The sequence below is a fragment of the Pipistrellus kuhlii genome, unplaced genomic scaffold, assembly GCF_014108245.1.
Source record: "Pipistrellus kuhlii isolate mPipKuh1 unplaced genomic scaffold, mPipKuh1.p scaffold_m20_p_1, whole genome shotgun sequence".
In the NCBI taxonomy this organism is placed as follows: domain Eukaryota; kingdom Metazoa; phylum Chordata; class Mammalia; order Chiroptera; family Vespertilionidae; genus Pipistrellus; species Pipistrellus kuhlii.
The window spans coordinates 52,934,186-52,957,643 of NW_023425404.1; the positions used below are offsets into that span (position 1 = coordinate 52,934,186).

At 48.5% G+C, this 23,458-nt stretch overlaps 1 protein-coding gene and 1 long non-coding RNA gene across 2 annotated transcripts; both read left to right on the forward strand.

Moving 5' to 3' along the window:
- The first annotated feature begins 9,177 nt into the window (after positions 1 to 9,177).
- Positions 9,178 to 21,465, forward strand: LOC118723529. Its single transcript, XR_004989291.1, has 2 exons — positions 9,178 to 9,231; positions 21,187 to 21,465. It is a non-coding gene; the product is annotated as an uncharacterized LOC118723529 (long non-coding RNA).
- RHOV (ras homolog family member V) lies at positions 9,662 to 11,723 on the forward strand. Its single transcript, XM_036445852.2, has 3 exons — positions 9,662 to 9,985; positions 10,138 to 10,196; positions 10,389 to 11,723. The coding sequence occupies exons 1-3, from the start codon at positions 9,778 to 9,780 to the stop codon at positions 10,830 to 10,832; spliced, it is 711 nt and encodes a 236-aa protein (XP_036301745.1). The 5' UTR covers positions 9,662 to 9,777; the 3' UTR covers positions 10,833 to 11,723.
- Positions 21,466 to 23,458: the final 1,993 nt, after the last annotated feature.

The window sequence follows — 23,458 nt, forward strand, 5'->3', positions numbered from 1 at the left end:
CTAGAAGTGATATCCTTTGCAACTACTGGGTCTTAAAATGAAAAGTTTTAGTATTTGGTATAGTTTTATAAACTTCTTTTGGGGAGTATGGATCTTAGTGGGGTCCATGCTTTGACCAGCACCACCTCTGCCGGGACCGACTTCAGGCTGGTCCGTGGCACTCTTCTCACTCCCCTCCAAGCAATTTCTCAGCCCCCTCCCCTTTTCAGGATACAAATCACATGCAGCCACATGCTGCTGCTGGAAAACTCACCTAACACTTCTGAGCTCCTCTTCTTTCCTCAACTGTAAACCTTAACTTTTCTCAACTGTGTCCATCTCTAACCTTCTGTGATTCGCTGAACGCCAAGTCCTGTCACAGTCCAGTTAGGGACCTTTGGGGACAGTGCCCAGGGAATGAGGGTTCCCAGGACACTGCCTCAGAGCCCGTCACCATGCTTCTTTGGTTTAGGATACTTTTCAAAAGATGCCTGAGTCAGGGAACCTTCTCTGATTAATACGAAACCCATAACATCTAACAACCAGCCCTTGTCCTGCATCCAACCCTTAGATCATAAGACCTGACACCCGTAGGGTTTGGGGAGTGCCTGCTGAATGAACGCATGACCTGGCATGTTAATGTGCATTCACATGGTTACCTATGACACACTGCACATGTCTGCATTAAGCTTTCCCACACAATGGTCTCTTGCAGAAACTGTTTTAAACTTTTAAAATTAATGAGATTTTTTTTGTATTTAAAAGCAATAGCAAAAAAAAAAAAAAAAAAAAAAAGCAATAGCAACAACAATAAAATCCAAACTGTTTAAAAAGACCAACCGACCCCAAGGGTGTGAGGCTGTGGAGCATCTGGGACCTATTGCTGGTGGGAATGTAAGATGGTACAGCCACTAACAGCCACTTCCATGCACTTACTTTATGATGCAGCAATTCCATTTGTGGGTATTTACCCAAGAGAAAGGAAACATATGTCCACATCAAGATTTGTATATGAATGCTCAGAGCAACTTTATTCTTTTTAAAAAAATATATTTTATTGATTTTTTTTTTTTTTTTTTTTACAGAGAGGAAGGGAGACGGAGAGAGAGTTAGAAACATTGATGAGAGAGAAACATCAATCAGCTGCCTCCTGCATACCCCTTACTGGGGATGTGCCCGCAACCAAGGTACATGCCCTTGGCCAGAATCAAACCTGGGACCCTTGAGTCTGCAAGCCGACGCTCTATCCACTGAGCCAAACTGGTTAGGGCCCAACTTTATTCTTAATAGCCCCAAACTGGAAAAAACTCAAATGTCCATCACTGAGAGAACATACAAGTATCCCTGGCCCAGGAGTTTAGTTTGTTAGAGCGCCATCCTATATGCCAAGGTTGTGGATTTGACCTCTGGTCAGAGCCCATACAAGAATCAACCAATAAACACAATAAGTGAAACAAACAAAAAAAATTGTTGTATCTCTCTCTCCAAAAATCAATATTTTTTCCAAAACAGAGAGAATAAATAAATAGTGATATATCAATACAATGGAATACTACTCAGCAATAAAAAAGAACAAATTAAGCTTACACACAACATGAATGGATCTTAAAAACATGCAGAGCACAAGAAACCATACACAAGATTACTTAGAGCATGATTTTATTTATTTGAAGTTCTAAAACAGGCAAAAATTAAGCTACAGTGACAGAAAGCTGATCAGTGTTGCCCAGGACCTGCATGGGGTGGAGAATTGACTGGAAAGGAGCAAGAAGGAACATTTTAAGGGAGATGGAAATGTTTTGTATCTTGATTGTGGGGGTGGTGATAACATAGGTGGACATACTAGTTGAAATTCATTGAACTATTCAGTTAAAATGGGTGCATCCTGTGTATAAATGATTTCTAAAGCTGATGACAACACAAAATTTAGGAAAGATCTCTAACCACTCTAGCCGGTTTGGCTCAGTGGATAGAGCTGCATACTGAAGGGTCCCAGGTTTGATTCCAGTCAAGGTCATATGCCTGGGTTGTGGGCTCCATCCCCAGTAGAGGGCGTACAGGAGGCAACCCATCAGTGATTCTCTCATCATTGATGTTTCTCTCTCTCTCTCTCTCTCTCTTTCTTCCTTCCTCTCTGAAATCAATAAAAATATATTAAAAAGAAAATCTCTGACCAGATGTCTGAATGGCAATTAGTGTATAGAAGGCAAAAGATAACAAAACAATAGATAATCCACTTTGTAGCTTATAATTCTTAAGGGAGGGACAAAGAGAGGGTGTTATTGGACCTTGGCTCCGGATCTGGCTCTCTCTTGCTGGTGAGACCTCGGGCGAGTCTCTTAACCTCTATGAAGACTCGGTGCCCTCATCTATGAAATAGAGATAGCAATAATGTTACTAGTATGTTAGAATGATGACTCGAATAAACACTACTTTCTTTTTGTGCTCCCTATCTGGATCTCAGAAAACAAAATTCTGAACCTTACCTGACCTGGCAAACAGGTGTTGTTCATTCCCAGGCAGGGCCTTGACCGCACCTGAACAAATGTGCCTGACCAGGAGGAAGACAATGACAATAACAGCGCGCCCATGCAGAGCACTCTCTGTGCGGCTTTTCTGATTCCCACAACATTCTACAAGGTGAGGGCTTCTTCAGTCCTGTCTTACAGACAAGCAGAGGAGAGAACAGCTAGTGACACAAGCCGGATACCGATCCAGATGCTTTGTCCAGCCCGTGCTCTGAAGCACCAAGCTAACGTGTCTCTTATTGGCAAAGTTATCATTGGAGATAAAGGAGGGGAAATGAATTGGATTCAGATAGTAGCTTTATAGAAACTTAAATATGAACCAAAGCTATACCTTTTCTGTAAGTTCTTTCATATAAAACTAGTGAAAGCTGATTTGCATGATGATTTGGAAAATCCTGCTCTGTTTCCAGTTTCAAGCGCTGTTTCCAGTTTCGAGAACAGGCTATAACTATTAACAGGGGCAACAAGAGACCTACTTAGGGGGGCCGACCCTCCTGGTGTGAGCACTGAAAGTTCTGTTTCCTGGGACACCTTTTCCTGGTCACCCCAGTGAGAGGAGCTGTGGTGTGACCTGGACCAGGCTCCTGCCTCTTTCCAGCTCATTCTCACAACTCCCTACTTCAGCCAGGCTGAGCTACTGTTAGTCCCAAACTGGACCACAGTCTCTCTACTCTCTCTTTCCCCTCTGTGCCTGATTCCTGCTGTTTCTTCAGGTTGTTCCCAAGCCTTCTTTGCTCGACTCATACTCATTCCAAATCCAGCCAGACTGCTGCAGTGCAGCAGGTTCATGCCAGTATGGCCACCAGAGGTTAAAATACCCACTTCCCTGAGTGCCCCTCCCTGTCATCCTGAGGATCCCACCACTAAGGGGTTAATGTAAAGTGTTAATGCCAAGCATACCAGAGTTCCTCTAAAAAGCTGCTCTAGCACAAGGCTACCATCTTTTTAAAAAATATTTTTCAAGTTTTTTTTTTTAATGTTTTTATTGATTTTGGAGAGGGAGAAAGAGAGAGAGAGAGAGAGAAACATTGATATGAGAGTAAAACATTGATAGGCTGCCTCCTGTCTACACCCCACACTGGATATAGGGCCCACACCCAGGTCATATGCCTTGATGGGAATCAAAGCCAAAACCTTTTGGTGCATAGGAGGGCACCCAACCAACTGAGCCGTACCAGCCAGGGCAGGACCAGCATATTTCTGAGGCCATGTCAGATGCTAAATAATTGATCCCTGATATAACTACGTATAATGTAAATTTATGTAAGCAATGCCAAGAAGAGAATTTGGCGTGATATGGGTATTAATTGAATACTTGTTTATTCGGTCCTCTTTTCGTAAAGTTGCTGATGACCATCGTGACCATGATTATCATCAATGCTCTAGGGACTTGAGCGGACCTCAGCACTATCAGGCTCCAGCTTCTGTTTAAGAGGACGCTTTGTCCACTGGAGCCAGTCTCTGGGGAGAAGCAAGTAGGGATTTGGGTGGGCCTTGCATTTGGCCATTTGGACAAGTACTTGTGGCATCCGGAAAGGTGGGGCAACCCACCAATTAGTCTTCTTGTCATTTTGCAAACCACGCTTCACCATTCATGTATTAATTCATTCCATAAGTAGTTAGTAAGCTCCTACAGTGAGATGCTACTGGGCTGAGGCAGTAAGAGCTCAGAGTGGTATAAGACCTTCCCTGTCCTCTAGCTGCTTATATTCTAACTAGAGGCCCAGTGCATGAAAATCCATGCACTGGAGGGGAGGGGGCTCCCTGAGCCCAGCCTGCCCCCTCTCACAGTCTGGGAGCTCTTAGAGGCGGGAGGCGGCCCAGTAATCAAGAGAAGGCAACGTGCCATCACACTTTTGCTGCTGCCACTGCCTGCAGTGCAAGCCTTGGCCAGCCCCGGTTACCCTGGGCAGTTGGGGGGCTGAAGGGACTGGGGAACTATGGAGACAGGCGCACAGAGCAGCTGGACCCACCTGGTTGGTGGGACTAGCCATGCTGAGTGCCTGCCACCCGGGTGAGGCTGAGAGGACTGGGTGCCACCATCTTCTGGCTGTGGGCACCACCATCTTTGAGGATGTGACAGTCAATTAGCATAGTTCCTCCTTATTGACTGTGAGTGCTGCCATATTTGCAATAGCATGAGGGTCAATTAGCATATTCCCTCTTTATTAGATAGGATTAAAGTGCGAGATGTGCACCTAAGAAACAAGGGATGTTTTTAGGATTTGTGAAACAATGAGTTCAGAGAAAGGGGGTTAATGTCAGGCAGAGCAAAGTTGGGGAACAGATGAACCCTGTTTTGTTCACTGTGTGCTCAGCACTTTGCACTGTTTCGTTCAGTGTGTCCGTGAAAAATCTCACAGGATGGATGAATGAGAACAAACTACTCATAATTCTGCCAGAGGGAATCATTGTTGACATGTCAGTGCATTTTTTTTTCTTTTTCTCTAAATATACAATAAACATATATTTTAAACTTCAGTAACTTTTTTTTTTTAAAGTAGCATGTTCATCTCAGAAAAAGGAGAAAATGCTGATAAGCAGCGTAGTACCAATAGCTAGCATGCTTTATGCTCATTCTTTGTCAGGCAAAACACGTTTCTCAGCTAGTGGTAATGACTCACATTTGGTAGATATCCTTCATACAGGAATCTCTTTTATTCTAAGTGTTCACTTTTTAAAAATACTTGGGCTCAAGATTCTGCATTATTTAACATTATCTTTCAACATTTTTCCATGTCTTTGAAAATTCTTTTAAGAATCACTTTCAGCTGGGACCGGTTTGGCTCAGTGGATAGAGCGTCGGCCTGCGGACTCAAAGGTCCTGGGTTCGATTCCGGGCAAGGGCATGTACCTTGGTTGCGGGCACATCCTCAGTGGGGGGTGTGCAAGAGGCAGCTGATTGATAATTCTCTCTCATCGATGCTTCTAACTCTCTATCCCTCTCTCTTCCTCTCTGTGAACAATCAATAAAATATATATTTTTTAAAAAATCACTTTCAGTGACTGTTATCCTATCCAGGGAGTTACTCTAACTGGTACCAGGCCAGGCAAAGACCCTACCCTCTATCTGTGGCTGATAGGGACTCCCTGTAGGTTTTTAAAAAATTCTCAATATGTTTGTATTGATTTTTATAGAGAAAGGAAGTGAGACGGGGGGGGGGGGGATAAGAAACATCAATGTCAGGGACACATTTTAGTTTTTTCGTTTTCTTTTGTTGTTATTTAATAAACTTTGTTTTAGAACAGTTTAGATTTATAGAAAAATTGAGACGATAATAAGAGGGTTCCCATATATGTCGCACCCAGGTTCCCCCATTATGAACATCTTACATTACTATGGTCATTTGTCACAGTTAATGAACCAGCACTGATACATTATTATTCACTAAAATTCAGATTTTATTCAGAATTCCTTGTCCTTTTTCTGTCCCAGGAACCCATGCAGCAGACATTACATTTTATCATGCCTCCTTAGGCTTCTCTTGCCTATGACAGTTTTTCAGATTTTCCTTGTTTTAGATTACCTTGACTGTCTGTTTTTTTCCTTTATTGGTTTTTATTTTTATTAATATAGTTTTATTTATTTCAGAGAGGAGGGAGAGAGAGACTGGGAAATGAACAGTGACCTCTTGGTTCCTGGGTTGACACTCAGCTGCTGAGCCACACCAGCCAGGTGACCTTGACAGTTTTTTTTTTTCAATAGCCAGTTTGCCTCTTTTTTTTTTTTTAATTTCTTTATTAAGTTATTACATATGTGTCCTTATTCCCCCATTACCTCTTTGATAATTTTGAAGAGTACTGTACTGGGCAGAGATTTTGTAGAATATCTCTCAAGTGGAACTTTTCTGATGCTTTTCTTTCTTCATTTTTCTTCTGATGTTTTTCTTGTTAGATTGATGATCCTGTGGGGAAGACCAGAGGTAAAAACGCCATTGCACCACATCATATCAAGGGGACATACTATTAACTGGATCTTAATTTTCATCACTTGGTTGAAAGAATGTTAAGGATTCTCCCCTGTAACGTTACCCATCTGCCCCTCCCCCAGGAAGTCTCTATGCACAGTAGGGGTTTATGCTCCCCTTGAGGGCGGACTATGTACATATATTATTTGCATTCTCCATGGGAAATCTGCCTATTATCCCCCTTTTATTTGTGCACTTGATCATTTATTTATGTCAGAATAGACGTGTGGATATTTATTTTATACTTTAGGCTGTGGTTCAATAATTCTGTATTTTGCTGCTCACATTGTTCCAGATTTGGCCTTTGGAAGCTCTTTCAGTTGGCTCCTGTGTCCATTTCTCATATCTCCACCTTCCTCTTCTTTTATTTGCTTATACTTCCTTCTGTTACTATAAAATGCTACAGGATCCATCTTATGTATTTCCTGACCAAGTCCTAAAATTAATCATTTCCCCAAGGAGAATGTCGGGGCAAGTTTAAATCTTAGCAAATGTGCAGTCAGTGTGGCTGGAAAGTGATCTGACAGGTGGGCAGTGAGACTCAACCCACCTTAGGAGGGTATTTTCCCAGCAGAAGCAGCCAGAAGTGCAAGTCCTAACTGAGAAATAGATGACTCACCAGCTCCCAGGTTGTCTCCTCCCTCCCCCTCTTGCTGACAAGACTGTCCCTAAACCAGCTCCCACAGAGGGACCGAGGTCAGTGTCCCCGCCCAGTGGGGTAGAGAAGAATGCCTGTCCCCGGCCAAGTCAAAGCTTTTACCCAGGCCCAGCTGACACCTCCCCCATCTGTGTATCATATATACTCCTCCTGCCTACAGAAAGTATTAAACAGGATTACTCTTACATTTACAGTTGCAATTAAACTATTATTACAACTTGGGTAAGCCTGGCCCGAGTGGCTCAGTGGTTGAGTGTTGACCTATGAACCAGGAGGTCACAATCTGATTTCTAGTTGTGGCACATGCCCACCCAGGCTGTGGGTTCCAGCCCCCAGTGTGGGACATGCAGGAGGCAGCCGATCAATGATTCTCTCTCACCATTGATGTTTCTGTCTCTCTCCCTCTCCCTTCCTCTCTGAAACCAATAAAAATATGTGTATTTTTAAAAACTTGGGTAAAAGGACAAGAGCACTGTAAAGAACAGCATGTGTGTGTGTGTGTGTGTGTGTGTGTGTAGGCTGGGTCAACTTGTCTGCATTCTCCAAATCACAGATTGCAAGCACCAGAAGGGCTTTCAGAAATAAACGCACTTACGGGTTAAGTGATTTCTCAGGAAGTCACACAGCAAATGAGCCGAAGAACTAGGAATACTGTGTCAGGTCTCCTGGTGTTAAAGTCCCCATTCTTTCCTCCCTTTCCAGGACAGTGAAAAGAACAGTTTTCCAGACCTTCTGTGGGACACAATGGCAAGACAACAGCTTGGGGCCTTTTTCACTCGCTAGGTGAATAAACATGTGCGGATGGGGCTGAGAAGTCTTTGGGACTATAATTAAGGGTTATTAACATCCCCAGATGTTTGGACACAGGAGAAATAGGATGTAGACATGGGGATATAGAAGTGGATAGTGGGGATCCTACCATTTTAATGGTTAAAATCAGCAACTTTCTAGCTGATGTCCTCAACTTTTGAATAAAAATAAAAGAAGAATAAAGAAAGAAAAACATAAAAATCAGGGATTCTGAGTCTTTTCCCAAGAGATTCAGAGATTTGGATTTGTGGGTTTTTATACTGCCAACTGTTTGAGAAGTAGGATTATCTATTCTCTTTAATATTCATTGCCTTCTCCCCCTCCCAACCCTCTCCCTGCAACCACTCACGAAGGGCACATTTTGAGGGATTTTGTATAGGCTGAAATGAGACTGCCTTGGAGTTTAGAGAAAGGATTCTGGGCCTGATGTCACTCGGTGGTGTGGCTGCAATAGAGATGAAATTAGCATCAGGTTACTCTTTACTTGCTATCCTGGTGAGGTCCGTAGGCCACCTGCTATACTTTGTCTGTCTATAAACTCCCTAGGGTAAGGACAGTGAGTGGCTCAGAGTCGCGTGTGCTTTTGATGATGATGATGAAGAAGAAAATATTAGGGGCATTTCGGACTTAGAAAATATTCACATGGAGAATTGTACTTAAAGATCCCCCAGCTGGACTCTCCAACAGCGCAGAGCAAAGGTGTTGAAGGCCTGCCTTCTGAGGAAGCTGTGCCCCAAAAGGGAGTACGATACATTCCTGACTGTTTTGTTCACGCTTGAGTGTATTTTCTGCCTCTTCACGGTATGTATGTATATATACAATTAATTTTTTACAGAGAGGAGGGGAGAGGGATAGAGAGTTAGAAACATCGATCAGCTGCCTCCTGCACACTCCCTACTGGGGATGTGCCCGCAACCAAGGCACATGCCCTTGACCAGAATCGAACCCGGGACCCTTCAGTACACAGGCCGAAGCTCTATCCACTGAGCCAAACCGGTTTCGGCTCATCTATATATATATATTTTTTATTATTGATTTTTATACAGAGAGGAAGGGATAGAGATAGTTAGGAACATCAATGAGAGGAGCTCCAGTGGCGCAATCGGTTAGCACGCGGTACTTATACAGAAACATCGATGAGAGAAAGTCATTGATCAGCTGCCTCTTGCATATCCCCTATTGGGGATATGCCCGCAACCAAGGTACATGCCCTTGACCGGAATCGAACCCGGGACTCTTCAGTCCACAGACCGACGCTCTATCCACTGAGCCAAACCGGTTTCGGCTCGTCCATATATTTTTAAAAATAATTCTTTAATTGATAAAATTATTATCCAGACTTTGTATACCCGTACAACCATATGTCAGGTTTGTTTTAATTTTAATAAGTTTCATTTGAACTAGCTGCCCTTGGTGCTCCGCAACTTGCTTCCTCTTCCTAAAGACACATCCTCCATGTCTTTCTCTGGAAAAGCACCTCCATCTGCCTCCTTTTGGCGATTCTTTGTCCTCGCACCTGGGCGATTCTCCGAGCGAGCGAGCGTCCTTTCTCCGCCGGCCTGACACCCGGCGCGGCGCCCGCAGGGGGCGGGGCGGAGGAGGCCCGGCGGTGGGCGGGGCCGGCCCACGGGGTATGCAGATGAGGTGGGCGGGTCCGGGCCAGCTGGGATATGCAGATGAGGTGGGCGGGGCCGCGTATAAGGGCTGTTAGCGGCCGGCGGCGCGCCGAGCCTCGGCGGACCCAGTCGGAGGCGGCGGCAGCGGCGGCGGTGGCGGCGGACCCGGCTTCTCCCGGCGCACGGAGCCTGGCGCCCGGCCGTCCCCGCAGCGGGCCATGCCCCCGCGGGAGCTGAGCGAGGCCGAGTCGTCCCCACTGCGGGCCCCGACCCCTCCCCCGCGGCGGGGCAGCGCGACCACGGAGCTGGGCATCAAGTGCGTGCTGGTGGGCGACGGCGCGGTGGGCAAGAGCAGCCTCATCGTCAGCTACACCTGCAATGGGTACCCCGCGTGCTACCGCCCCACGGCGCTGGACACCTTCTCCGGTAGGTTCCCCGCCGCCGGGGGCCTCAAACCTTACACTGAGCACCGGGGGGCGGGGGCGGGGCGGCGGGAAGCCCCTCACAGGGAGGCGAGCGGGGCCGGAGGTGGCGCTGTGAGGCCGCCCTCGCCGACTCCCCCCCTCCCCCCCCTGCAGTGCAAGTCCTGGTGGACGGGGCGCCGGTGCGCATCGAGCTCTGGGACACGGCGGGACAGGTGAGAGGCTGGGGTGGCCGCTGCCGGCCTGGGGGGAGGCGGTCCGGAGGCTGGGAGGGCCCCAGAGGCATCAGGCGTGGAGGAGGCCTTGGGTCTCTAGGGTTTCCAACCCCCTGTGGGAAGCGGGTTCCCGCTCCCTGCGGTGGGGAATAAATAATCCCACTCATGAGCGGCCTGGCCTTCCCGCCCCAGGAAGACTTTGACCGCCTGCGCTCCCTCTGCTACCCGGACACCGACGTCTTCCTGGCCTGCTTCAGCGTGGTGCAGCCCAGCTCCTTCCAAAACATCACGGAGAAATGGCTGCCCGAGATCCGCACCCACAACCCGCAGGCGCCGGTGCTGCTGGTGGGCACCCAGGCCGACCTCAGGGACGATGTCAATGTCCTGATCCAGCTGGACCAGGGCGGCCGCGAGGGCCCCGTGCCCCAGCCCCAGGCTCAGGGGCTGGCTGAGAAGATCCGGGCCTGCTGCTACCTCGAGTGCTCCGCCTTGACCCAGAAGAACTTGAAGGAGGTGTTCGACTCTGCCATTCTCAGCGCCATCGAGCACAAGGCCCGGCTGGAGAAGAAACTGAACGCCAAGGGCGTGCGCACCCTCTCCCGCTGCCGCTGGAAGAAGTTCTTCTGCTTTGTGTGAACAGCCGCGGCGGAGGGGGGAGCAATGGACACAAAGCCACGGACACCCGGAGCCGGGGGTAGGGACTACTGGCGGGGCCAAGCTACCCCGTGAGACTCTGTTCCCTTCTGAACTCTATGGGGACGGGGGCCTCGAACTGCCCACTCATGCCGGGTGGAGCCTCGGGCCTGGCAGAAGGAAGGCTGTAAGGTGGATTTCCGTGGTTCCAGGCTTACAGAGAGATCCCAGCACTTTGGTTTTCACGGGATGGTCCTAACAGTGTCGGCCGCCTCCAGGCAGTTTGGGATCCGATTCCCAGCTTCTTGTCGTGGGCCCTCAGGTCACGCTGGCTGAATTAGGAGCCCCGGTGGTGGTCCCACCTCCTCCTTGGCACGGGGGTGAGGTAGAGCCCAGGGAGTAGCTGGGCATCTTGGAGAGCTGGGAGGTGTCGTCCAGCCCTCTTCGGAAAGTTTGGGATGGACTGTGTGAGGTAGAAATCAGTGAGAGGTCAAGAGGGAGCGGAAAATGAGGCTTTTGGAGCCTTGAGACTGGAGTTCTGGAAGGATAAGGCAGATGGATGAGAGAGCCGGGTCTGGGAGGAGGAAGAGGAGAGCAGGGAAGTGGAGCAGCTGAGGAGTAAGACTGATACCGCGGCTGCCCTCAACCCCCAAGGCCAGGGCGGGCGGGGCTGGTCCCTGGGAAGAACTGGGTCTCAGGGCTCCCTAGCACTGCCCAAACTGGCTGGGCCAGGAGTGGGGCAGGAAGTGAGAGAGACCAGGCCCAGCAGAGAGGGGGGAGAAGCTACAAACCAGAATCTGAAGGAAGAAGGGGCCGGGGATCACCTTTTTCTCCAAGGTCGCAGCCTAGAAGGTAGGGCCATGCGGACTGCAAATAAAGGTTTACGTTTCTGAAGCTGCTGGCTGTGTGTCATTTCTTGAAATGATGAACCCATGGCTCTCCCACAGCCCCCCTCAAGGCCCAGTGGTGAGGATAGAGACTGTTTGGGTACCAGAGGACTGAGGCTAGATTGAAAGGTGGGGCCTGGGCTAGATGGGACAGTGTGATGGGAACCGGACTGGGGGGGGGGGCAGGTTTGGGGCTCCCCGCTTGGGGCTTAGCTGGTTCCCAGGAGAGGTAGCGTGGGAAGCAGCCTGGAAACGGGTTTCCCCAGGTGTCAGCGCCAGAGCTGCTTTCCCATGACCTCACTGGGCGGGCGGTGCCCCTCCCCTCTCCCCCTCCTTCCCAGAGCACCTTGCTCAGTGCTGAGTTCTGGGGCAATCCTGAGCCCTCTAACCCTCCTTCTCAGGTCCTAACAGTCCTCAGGGCCCCGGGCCCCGGGCGGGGGCTCCGTTTCAGGGCCCCGGGCCCCGGGCGGGGGCTCCGTTTCAGAGCCTGAGCACGAAAGAATCCCATGCAGCCTGAACGGCAGCAAGCGGCCACACTTCTTGGGCTTGGGTTGATTGGCACTCAAAGCTCACGTGAGGACCTAGTCACAGGACCAATTGTCAATCATTTAAATAGCAATTTGGGCTCAGAAATCCTATGGGAGTGAGGGTTCATTTTGTGAGGAACCTGAGAGGAGCAGGAATCCAGAGAACATTCCCTGAAATTGGAGCCGGAAGGAACGTTAAAAGGGCGCCTTGGCGGGGGTGGGGGAAGAACACTTTATTTCACCCGTAAGGGAAGTGAGGCCCAGAGGAAGGTAATGTCTCACTGATATTACCCCGTGGCTGTAAGAGCACTTTGCACTCTCTGGAGTCAGGTCCATGGGTAAGTGTTACTCCTGCGGAGAGGGCACGCCTCAGACACCTGTTAAGCAACTGCTGGGCCAGGTGAGCACTCACCCTGTCTTGGTCCAGTTCCCTCTGTAGGAAGTTACAGCTGTGTGTGTGTGTGTGTGTGTGTGTGTGTGTGAGTGTGTGTGTGTGTGTGTGTGTGTGTGTGTGTGTGTGAGTGTGCGTGTGTGTGTGAGTGTGTGTGAGTGTGGTGTGTGTGTGAGTGTGTGTGTGTGAGTGTGCTGTGTGTGTGTGTGAGTGTGTGTGTGAGTGTGTGTGTGTGTGTGTGAGTGTGTGTGTGTGTGTGAGTGTGTGTGAGTGTGTGTGTGTGTGTGTGAGTGTGCGTGTGTGTGTGAGTGTGCGTGTGTGTGAGTGTGTGTGTGTGTGTGTGTGTGTGCATGTGTGTGTGTGTGTGAGTGTGTGTGTGTGTGTGTGAGTGTGTGTGTGTGTGTGTGTGTGTGAGTGTGCGTGTGTGTGTGAGTGTGCGTGTGTGTGAGTGTGTGTGTGTGTGTGTGAGTGTGCGTGTGTGTGTGTGAGTGTGCGTGTGTGTGTGTGAGTGTGCGTGTGTGTGAGTGTGTGTGTGTGTGTGTGTGTGTGTGTGTGTGTGAGTGTGTGTGTGTGTGTGAAGAAGAGAATGGCTGAGGGACGGAAATCCCAGCCAAGTGAAACCTCAGATAATCCCCAAGATTAGTTTTAGCCAAGACTGTCCGGCTCCTGCCCCACCAGGGCCCGTCCCCCAGAGCTCCAGCTACTCCCCTCCCTCTGTGCCCTTGCCCCTTCCGGTGAAGTGCTGAGCTGCCCACGGCAGCCAGGTCCTGAGGGAGTCTCACACTCCAGCTGCACAGCCTTCTGTTACCTCAGCCCGGCCTGACACATCCCCTGCTGGGGCAGAGACCTGGCTTCACGATAGGGTCTGACATCAACCATGACCTTAGGCAAATCTTTTCCCTTCTCTGTGCCTCAGTTTCCTTATTTGCAAAATGAAAGACTCAGGACTCTGAATTAGAGGTTTTTTTAAACTGCTCCAAGGGTCCTTTGATGTACCAAGGATCGGGAGAGGAAGTGTAATCAGATGACCTCTGCCCTGCGCCCCCCTTCCCCCCAATCTTTCCCTTTGTCTCTGATGGTACCAGCCATCCACATCACTGTGTCCTCTCCTGCTGGGTCGCTGAGCCGGGTCAGAACCTCCATCAGCTTCACCCCTATGTCCCTCCAACACTACTGCCTTCCCTCTGGCACCTCTGCCTCAAGACTGTTACCAGCTCTTAGTGCCTGCAATGAACTCCCAGCTTCTCATTTCAGCGTTCAAGGCCTGCTCAAATCTGACCCAACCTGGACTAGGCCAGCCAGTCAGTGATCCCCACTTCCTGATTCCCAATTATTTCTGGAATTCTGACTCCAAGTCTTTGCTTTTGCCAAATCCTCTAGTTTGGAAAGTGTCCCTTACTCATGTCCTGTTTCTCCTCTAATCATCTTCCAACACTGCCTTCTCCAGGAAATGTGTCTTACTGTAGCAGTGGCCACACTGCTCCCTCAGCACATCGAAGACACTGAACTGGGTCACGCACTCAAGTTGTATCTCCCCAGCTGCACTGAGAGAAAGTCCCACTCATGCCCCTGTGCTCTCACAGGATCTTGGGCTCAAGCAGTTTTTGATGCTGGGCTTTAAGAGCTTAAGATAAGAAGCCAACCAGTTCAGCTCCGGGTTTGTGTCACTGAAGCCTGGGACAGGCCTCAGAGCATGGCTTTGCCAGAAAGGCCTGTGTGTCACCTCTGGTCCCAAACCCTGCTTCTGTCCCTACCACACAATCTCTCTACCTTTCTTTTTTTTTTAACTTTAGAGAGAGAGGAAGAGAGAGACAGAGAGACATCAATTTGTTGTTCCACTTATTTATGCATTCATTGGTTGATTCTTGTATGTGCCCTGACTGGGAATCAAACCTGCAACCTTGGTGTATCAGAACAACAATCTAACCAACGGAGCTACTTGGCCAGGGCTCTCTCTACTTTTCTGGTACTGTTTTTACCTCTATCTCTCCTTCCTTTGCTTAGATTAACTGGATAAAATTCGTTTTTTTACATATACATTTGTACATATGCGCTTATCAATTTAAAATGTTTAATGTCTGTGTAACCAACCCTTAGTGGATTTTAAATATGTGTTTAGTTTTTTTTTCATATAAATACTCAGAAAAAATTGGAAAATTCAAAGAATTAGAAGATTAAAAATTTACATAGTGTGAACTCTCAAAGGTAAAATTTTTCATATGTTTTTTAAAATATATTTTTTTTTATTGATTTCAGAGAGGAAGGGAGAGGGAGAGATAGAAACATCAATGATGAGAGGGAATCATTGATTGACTGCTTCCTGCACTGGGGATCGAGCCAGCAACTGGGCCATGTGCCCTTGGCTAGAATCGAACCTGGGACCCTTCTGTTCACAGGCTGACGCTCTATCCACTGAGCCAAACCAGCTAGGGCTTTAATATGTTTTTATTTGATTTTTAGAGAGAGAGGAAGGGAGAGGGATAAAGAGTTAGAAGCTTCAATGAGAGAAATATCATCGATTGGCTGCCTCCTGCAGGCTTTCTACTGGGATCAACCCTGCAACCTGGGCGTGTGCCCTGACCTGGAATCGAACTAATGACCTCTTGGTTCAAGGGTGGACACTCAATCACTGAGCAAAATTGACCTGGCAAGATAATTACATATTTTTAAAAATATATATTTTATTGATTTTTTAGAGAGGAAGAGAGAGGAAGAGAGAGCTAGAAACATCGATGAGAGAGAAACATCGATCAGTTGCCTTCTGCACACCCCTTACTGGGGATGTGCCTGCAACCAAGGTACATGCCCTTGACTGGAATCGAACTTGGGACCTTTCAGTCCGCAGGTCAATGCTCTATCCACTGAGCCAAACCGATTTTGGCAATAATTACATTTTGATAAACTTTCTTCCAGTCTTTCCTTGTATTCATATTGAAAAATTTTTTGTTTTTGTTTTATTAATCCTCACCCAAGACACATCAATTGGTTGTTTTCCACACTCATCCCAACCAGGGTTGGCCATGGAACCTGCAGCCCAGGTTTGTGCCCTTCACCAGGAATCGAACCCAGGACCTTTCAGTTTCCAGTTCTAACCACTGAGAAACACCAGCCAGGGCTATATGCATATTTTAGAAGCATTTTTGTGACATGTTACATGTACAATTTTGTATTTTTGCTTTTCTTTATTTAAAAATTTAACAGTAATTTTCATGTAATTATAAATTCTGAGGCTGTAACCATAGATTCTGTTTGCTTACTATTTCACCCTGACTATAAATAACTTCTTCAACTAGATCCCCATTTGGGGGGCATTTGGGCTCTTTAATTCCCCCCCCCTATTATAAATAAGACTACATCAATAGTTGATAATATATATAATCTAAAATATATATATATATATATATTTTAGATTTTGTACAGAGAGGAAGGGAGAGAGATAGAGAGTTAGAAATATCGATGAGAGAGAGTCATCGATCAGCTGCCCCTTGCACACCCCCTACTGGGGATATGCCCTTGACCAAAATCGAACCCGGGACCTTTCGGTTCCTAAGTCGACGCTCTATCCATTGAGCCAAACCGGTTTCGGCTGATTATTTTTTCTACCGTTGGTTGGTGACCACCTACAGAAAAGACATTATTGTCTTTGACTTAGAAACTGAGCCCCAATACAATCCCAAGTTACTCTTTAAAAAAAAGTTCTCATTGCTTTTAGAGAGAGAGGAACAGAGAAGAACAGATAGAAACACTGACCTACTGTAACCTGGGCATGTGCCTTGATTGGGAATTGAACTGCAGCCTCTTGGTTCTTGGGTGGACACTCAACCACTGAGCCACACCAGCTGGGCCCAAGTTTCTCTTGAGGGAGCTGGGGTGTCATGTATGTGCGCTCTGGTGGGGAGAGGCTCTTTCTATGGAAGCATTACTAGCAGACCGCAGGTGTCCAATCAGCACAAATACTAAATGATGACATTTATATATCTGTGTCCATGTGCATTTTTCTGTGTCCCTGTTTTTGCTCTTGTGTATTTAAAGTGTGTATTGTCTTTATGCAAAACTCTGAACAACTCCATATTCATGCAAGTCTGTGTATTTATGTCTATAAGTGTGGATGTCTATGTTTATAGAAGATGTATATTGCTCTGTGCATGTGTCTGTACAGCCGGAAGTCTGCCCTTAGGAGTGTGTCTGATACATAGTCCTATATGTGTGTCTGGGCCTAGTTTCTTGGGAGCTGAGTGTCTATGTATCTGTCTGCCTAACGTCAGTTCTGTGTGGCTATCTTTCTCCGTGTGCACCTCCTGCTGGGTGTGTGTGCCGGGCCTGGCGTGGTGTGTGCCTCACAATTCATTGGTTGCTTTCCCCTGGGAGCGGAACAGAGCCCAGGGCAGAGGGGACACACCCTCCCTGAGCTCCCGTTCTCCTGGGAACTCGCCTGGCCTGGCGGAGTGAGTGAGACCAAGAGCAGACTGCGTCAGGAGCCTGGGCCCCTTTTGCAACCAGCCCAGGCCCCAGGCGGTTACTGTGGCTCTCACAGGTCAGACCTGCCACGGTGCCTGCTGCCAGGAAGCCCGGCTCCCAGCGGGGCTATGCTGTCAGCTCCTCCTTGGGCCTGGGCCAGGTCCTCCGTGAGCAGAGCTCCTCCAGCTGAGGGGCCACATTAGTCACTCTGTGGCAAAGCAGGGAGTGACTCCCTGGGCCCGGGCAGTGCTGGCTGTCCCAGGGGCCATTGCTTTCTGGCCCTGAACGCAGCAATGCTTAGGCAGCCTGACCTTCTATTACCATCTTCTCTTCTTACAATTGGATTTCAAGATAGGCCAGACGGCTCTTTAAAAATATTTATTTATTTGAGAGAAACATCAATTTGTTGTTCCACTGATTTATGCATTCATTGGTTGATTTTTATATGTGCCCTGACCAGGGTTCAAACCCCAATCTTGGTGTATTGGGACAGCATCTAACCAACTGAGCACCCAGCCAGGACCCACATGGCTCTGATTAGCTCCACTTATCAGATGAGGAGGCCGCAGCCCAGAGCCACATCACGAAGGGAAAAGCAGAGCTGGGCTTTGGACCTGGGTTTCCTGACCTTGTGTCCAGGCCTCTTTCTAGTGTGCCACCTGGGTCGAGGAGGGGGGTCCAGCCCCCTAGAAATGATTCTCTTAAAGGGCCAGGCTGGGAAACATGGTTTATGAGACAGACGAGGTTGTTGTAGGCTGGGTAGTGAGGTGGAGGGAGACGAGGCTGGAGGTGGGATGTGAGGAGAGATGTCAGCACTGAATCAGGTCTGCCTTTCTAATGGAATGTTCTCCAGCCTTTCTCCACTGGACCTAGGATTTGTCCCCTAGCTGGGATGACTCAGATATTTTTGAAATTGAATGGGAGCTTTATTAATAACCTGGGCTTATGTTCATCCTGCTTCTAACCCCTTTGGAAGGCAGAGCCAGTCCTTGTCACCAGCTCCATGGCCTCCTTGACTCTCACCTGTGCCAACCTGCCCCTGTCCCCAGGTGTCCGGGTGACTCCCCGGCCCCTTGGTAGTGAGGGCACCAGGGAAGCCTCTGGGCCCAGTGTGGGCTTAGGGGTCCCTGGGGCCACTTGAAGCTGGAAGAAAAGCAGACAGCACACACCTCACTCAAGGATGCCTGACCTAGGCCGGCCTCCTCCCTCAGACCTGTATTCTCTGTGGCCATGAGCTGCCTCTGCCCCTCTCCTCTCCCTGCCCAGTGCCCTGCACAGTTGGGGAGCTCGCACAGCTTGTCCCAGAGGTATCTCTCCAGGGACAGCAAGATCACCCTCCCGGTGAAGACAGGGACTGGCTCTGTGTGCATTTTCTACCCACGGCACCGCCCCACCCCTACCCAATAGGCCGCGTGCTGGCCACTCCATCCTCCACCGGCCTCCTGTTTCAGCCTCATCCTCCACTTGCTGGGCACCTCTGGGTAAATCACTGCCTTCCTCCTCCTCCTCCGAGTTTCTCCCGGTTCTGAAGTGGGGCTAACACTCTCGGCCCCTCCCTGGCTCCCAGGGCACCTGCAGGAATCAGCAAGATAATAGCGAGGAACTGATTTAGAGGAAGCTATCAAGTGAGAGGTATCAGTGCTGGGCTGTGTTTACCTGGGTGTGGCCTTGGGTTCCCAGCCTCCTGGGGCCTTGGGACCAGCCCTGACAGCTTCTTGGCCCGGCTTCTGGCTCCTTTGTCTCATTTCCAGAGAAAGGACAGAAACCAAGCCCAGCTGTCTGGTCGTCTGGAGATGAGACATCAGAGCAAAAACTTTGGGGTTCAGGAATGCTGGCATCCTGGCCAGGCTCTGTCCCCACCACTGGCGGTGTGACCTGGAGCCAGTTACTGCCCCTCTCTGGCCTCAGTGACTTGGCTCTGATAGCCTCCCCCGGCTATGCACTCAGGGGCCCTAGAACCTGCAACGAGAAATAACATCCTAATTTTAAGATCAAAAAGATCTTGCCATCTAGTCCAGGTCCTGTACTCCTCGTAGATCTGTCTGGGAACCACAGACTAACCCTGGTCAGCCTGATTACCCCAAGGTCATAAACTGATTGATTGCAAAGGGGATCATGCAGGAGAGAGTAAGTGGGTCAGAAAAAAATCCATTGGGAGGATAACTCCAAGTGAGTTAGTGAGTCAATAAAAAGAGGCTCTGCCTCACTGTCTGTTCTCTCCTCTCTAGGTCTGCTCTGCTTCTCTCTCACCGTAATCTCCCCACTCCGCACCTTTACATGGCTTACGCCCAAATCCAGGAGCCTGATACTCTGCGCCAAGCCCAGACCCCCTCACCTCCAATGTGTTTGAGCCTCATGAGAACGCACCACAACTGGGACCCTCAGAGCTAACTATATGGCCCAAAGACCACAAGATTCATGGTTTTGCTTTGTTCCTAGCCCTATTTTATGCTCCTTCTTGCTCTTTTTATTCTTGGTCCTACTTTATATTCATGTCATAATTTATAGTCCTCTTTAAATCCTTCCTCAGCCCAGTGTGGCTCAGGGTTTGAGCATTGACCTATGAACCAAGAGGTCCCGGTTCAATACCGGGTCAGGACACGTGCCCAGGTTGTGGGCTCAGTCCCCAGTGTGCGGTGTGCAGGAGGCAGCTGATCAATGATTCTCTCTCATTGTTGGTGTTTCTATCTCTTTCTCCTTTTCCCTTCCTCTCTGGGGGGAAAAATTAAAAAAAAATTATATATATATATATATATATATATATATATTCCTTCCTCAGTAAGGCAAGTCATAGGCAAACAAAATAAGATGCCAACAATAACATCAATACAACCAGTCTTTACCTGGTACCTGATGGCCCCTCACCTTCTGGCTGGTTCCCCTGAAGCTGGCCCTCCTGCAGTCAGCCCTGCCACTGTTGGTGGCATTGCCACCCATCCAGACTCCCAGGACAGAAAACCTGGAGGCTCCACTGACTCCGGTTCTCCCTCTTCACAATCCAGGTACCAAGTTTTGAATTTGTTCCTCCCCCAGATCTCCAGAGCTCTCGCTTCTCTTCCATCCCCACTGTTTCTACCCCAGAGTTTCATGGACTGATGATTTGTTTCTTTCTAAAATATATCTGAATACCTGCTCAGAACACAATTATTATTACAAAAGCAATAGCTATTCATTGTAGAAAACTTAGAAAATACAGGTTGACCAAAAGAAGAAAACAAAAACCACCTGTCATTTTGCCATGAGAGCTAACCCTGTGGACATTTGTTTTGTTTTGTCTTTTTTTTAACCCCACAACAAGGGGCTTCTAGGTTTGTTTTCTTGGTCTTCCTGATTTTGGCGCCCGGCTGATCGCCCAGGAACCACCCGGCAGGCTCTCAGAGAGCCTGTGGGAGAGTTTGGGCACCCCCAGGCCAGCTGAGCTTCCGGTGTGGGGCTTCCAGGTGGCACTATTGATGACAGCCCCTCCCGGGAGGGGGGGTGGGGGGAGAAGTACTTTCCCAGGCTTCAGCCTGGCGGTGGTTGGGTGGGGAAGGGAGTGGTCCTTGTGCAATAGGACAAACCGCTCCTCATTCAGGCTGTTTGTTTAAGTGAGCAGGGATAGGTTTGGGAGAAACAATCAGGGTTTTGTTAGTGTTTATTTGAACTGTTAGGACAACTAAATTTTGTTAAAACTCTCCAACGTAGGGAAGGCGGGATGGTTATAAGGGATAAGATGATGGGAGCCCCAAAGTTGAATGTCTGGGAGCGACAGGCTGTGAGGGGGCTGGGGACAGGTTAGCACCTGGCCACTTCAAGAGGACCTGAATCTGGCGCCCGCATTATTGCCAGTGCCCTGTTTTCACAAGAAGCTAGACAAGGATATTTTTTAAAAATATATTTTTATTGATTTCAGAGAGGAAAGGAGAGAGCTAGAGAAATGGAAACATTAATGATGAGAGAGAATCATTGATTGGCTGCCTCCTGCACATCCCCTACTGGGGGGGTCGGGGTGGGGGGATCGAGTCTGCAACCCGGGCATGAGCCCTTGGCCGTAATCGAACTTGGGCCCTTTAGTCCGCAGGCCAACACTGTATCCACTGAGCCAAACTGGCTAGGGCAGGATTTTTTTTTTTTTTAAATGAAGTTTCCTGACTCTTTAAATGTTGATAACTTAACTAAAGAAAGCACTGTTTGGGTCAAAGTGTGATTGCAGGCTGCCAGGTACAACCTTTCAGCTAGTCTTTACTGTACATCTACTATGTACTTCACATAGGTTACTCTGTTTTATTTACTGGGCATGGCTACCTCCCTCTCCCTGTGGCTCGACCTCTAGTGATATGACCTGCTTACCTGCCCATTTCTTTTCCTTTTTTAAAAAATTTATTTTTCAACTTTAAAAAATATTAATTTATTCATTTGAGAGAGAGAGAGAGAGAGAGAGAGAGAGAGAGAGAGAGAGAACTATCAATCGTTGTTCCACTTATTTATGCATTCATTAGTTTCTTCTTGTATGTGCCCTGACTGGGGATCAAACTTGCAACCTTGGCATATTGGAGGATGCTCTAGCCAACTAAGCTACCCAGCCAGGACTTGTCTATTTCTTAAACGTGAATTTAGATCACCCCATTCACCTGCTCAAATCCCCAAGTGCCCATCAATGTGGCCTCTACCCACCAACCTCCCTGTCAGTGCTTGAGCCAAACTGAGCAGCTTGCTGGTCTCCAAACAAATCAAGATCCATAATCTCCACTACCCAGCTTTTGCTCTCTATGATTTTTGTTATGCCTGGAACACCCACAAGTGTTTTTTGTTTTTGTTTTTTTAATCTTTATTGTTGAAAGTATTACATATGTCCACCCTCACATCCCCCATTGACCCCTTCTAGCCCACATTTTAAAATTTATTTATTTTTAGAGAGAGAAACATCAATTGCTTGCCTCCTGCATGTGCCTTCATCAAACCTGCAACCTGGGAATGTGCCCTGACGTGGAATCTAACCTGCCACCTTCTGTTCCATGGGACAATGTTCGAACCAACAGAGCCACACCAGCCAGGGCCTGCGCATCTCACTTCATACCTCCTCCCTGAAGCTCCAACCTCCTTCTTTTTATTTATCCAATTTATTGGGAGTGACAGTGGTAATAAAGCTGTATAGGCTGCAGGTATACAATTCTACATTATCTGTACATTGTATTGTGTGTTTACCACCCCAAGTCAACCTTCTTAATCGCTAAGGCTTGAGCAGCTCTGCTTTCTTCAGCAGCCCATTTGCTGGATACCTCAGAGCCACAGCATAGTAGGGGTGTCGAACTCAATCAGAGAAGGGGCCAAAATCTAAAATCCAGCCTAAATCGCGGGCCCAATGGTTTACTGAACAGTCATAAACTGTCATTGTGATGGAAACGCAGCGGAGTGCAGTGATGACAGCGCGGTGCGGGCCACATTGCAAGGCCTGGCGGGACGGATTTGGCCCGCGGGCCTTGTGTTTGACACATGTGGCATAGGGTATGCAGAGATAACAAGGCCCCATCCCTGTCCTGAGGAGCCTGCCCACACGAGGGCAGACATCTACTCCTCAGCAGAGCTGTGTAAGCCTGCCAGAATGGAGGGCAGCTTTGACTTCTGCCTGGGGAACGAGGGGACGGCTCTTTGAGCTGGAGGACCGGGTAAGTAGGAGTTTCCAGGGGAAAGAGGCATTTGAGGTTGAGGTAACTGCCTGTGCAAAGGAATGGAGGCGTGAGATTCCGAGAAAGGAGTCATGTGGGTGGGGATGGACAGAGGACAGCTGGGGACGTCACAAAGATAAGGAGCAATCTGGAACCAACAGTATATGCATCTCTTCTGCCTGTACTCCAGGAGAACAGGGGTGGCATCTTTTTTTTTTTTTTTAATATATTTTATTGATTTTTTTACAGAGAGGAAGAGAGAGGGATAGAGTTAGAAACATTGATGAGAGAGAATCATCGATCAGCTGCCTCTTGCACACCCCCTACTGGGAATGTGCCCACAACCAAGGTACATGCCCTTGACCAGAATCAAACCTGGGATCATTCAGCCCGCAGGCCGACGCTCTATCCACTGAGCCAAACCAGTTTCGGCGGGGATGGCATCTCAATTTTCATTGCTTCACACCTGACCGCTGGCTGGGACTGTGTACTCTGCTCAAACCCGTGCAGCCAAGATCACAGCGCCCAACAGCGGCGAGAGCGCCCCCTAGTGGCCCTTGTGCGAATTCACCTCTTATCGCCGTGGCTGACTCAGGGATGGTGCTTTGCCTGGCATGGACTCACTTCATCTCTACCCTTCCCTGAGAGGATGTTCCCTTCGGCCCAACAAACACTCATTAAGCACTTACTCTGTGTTGATAACTGCTCTAAGAAATGGGAT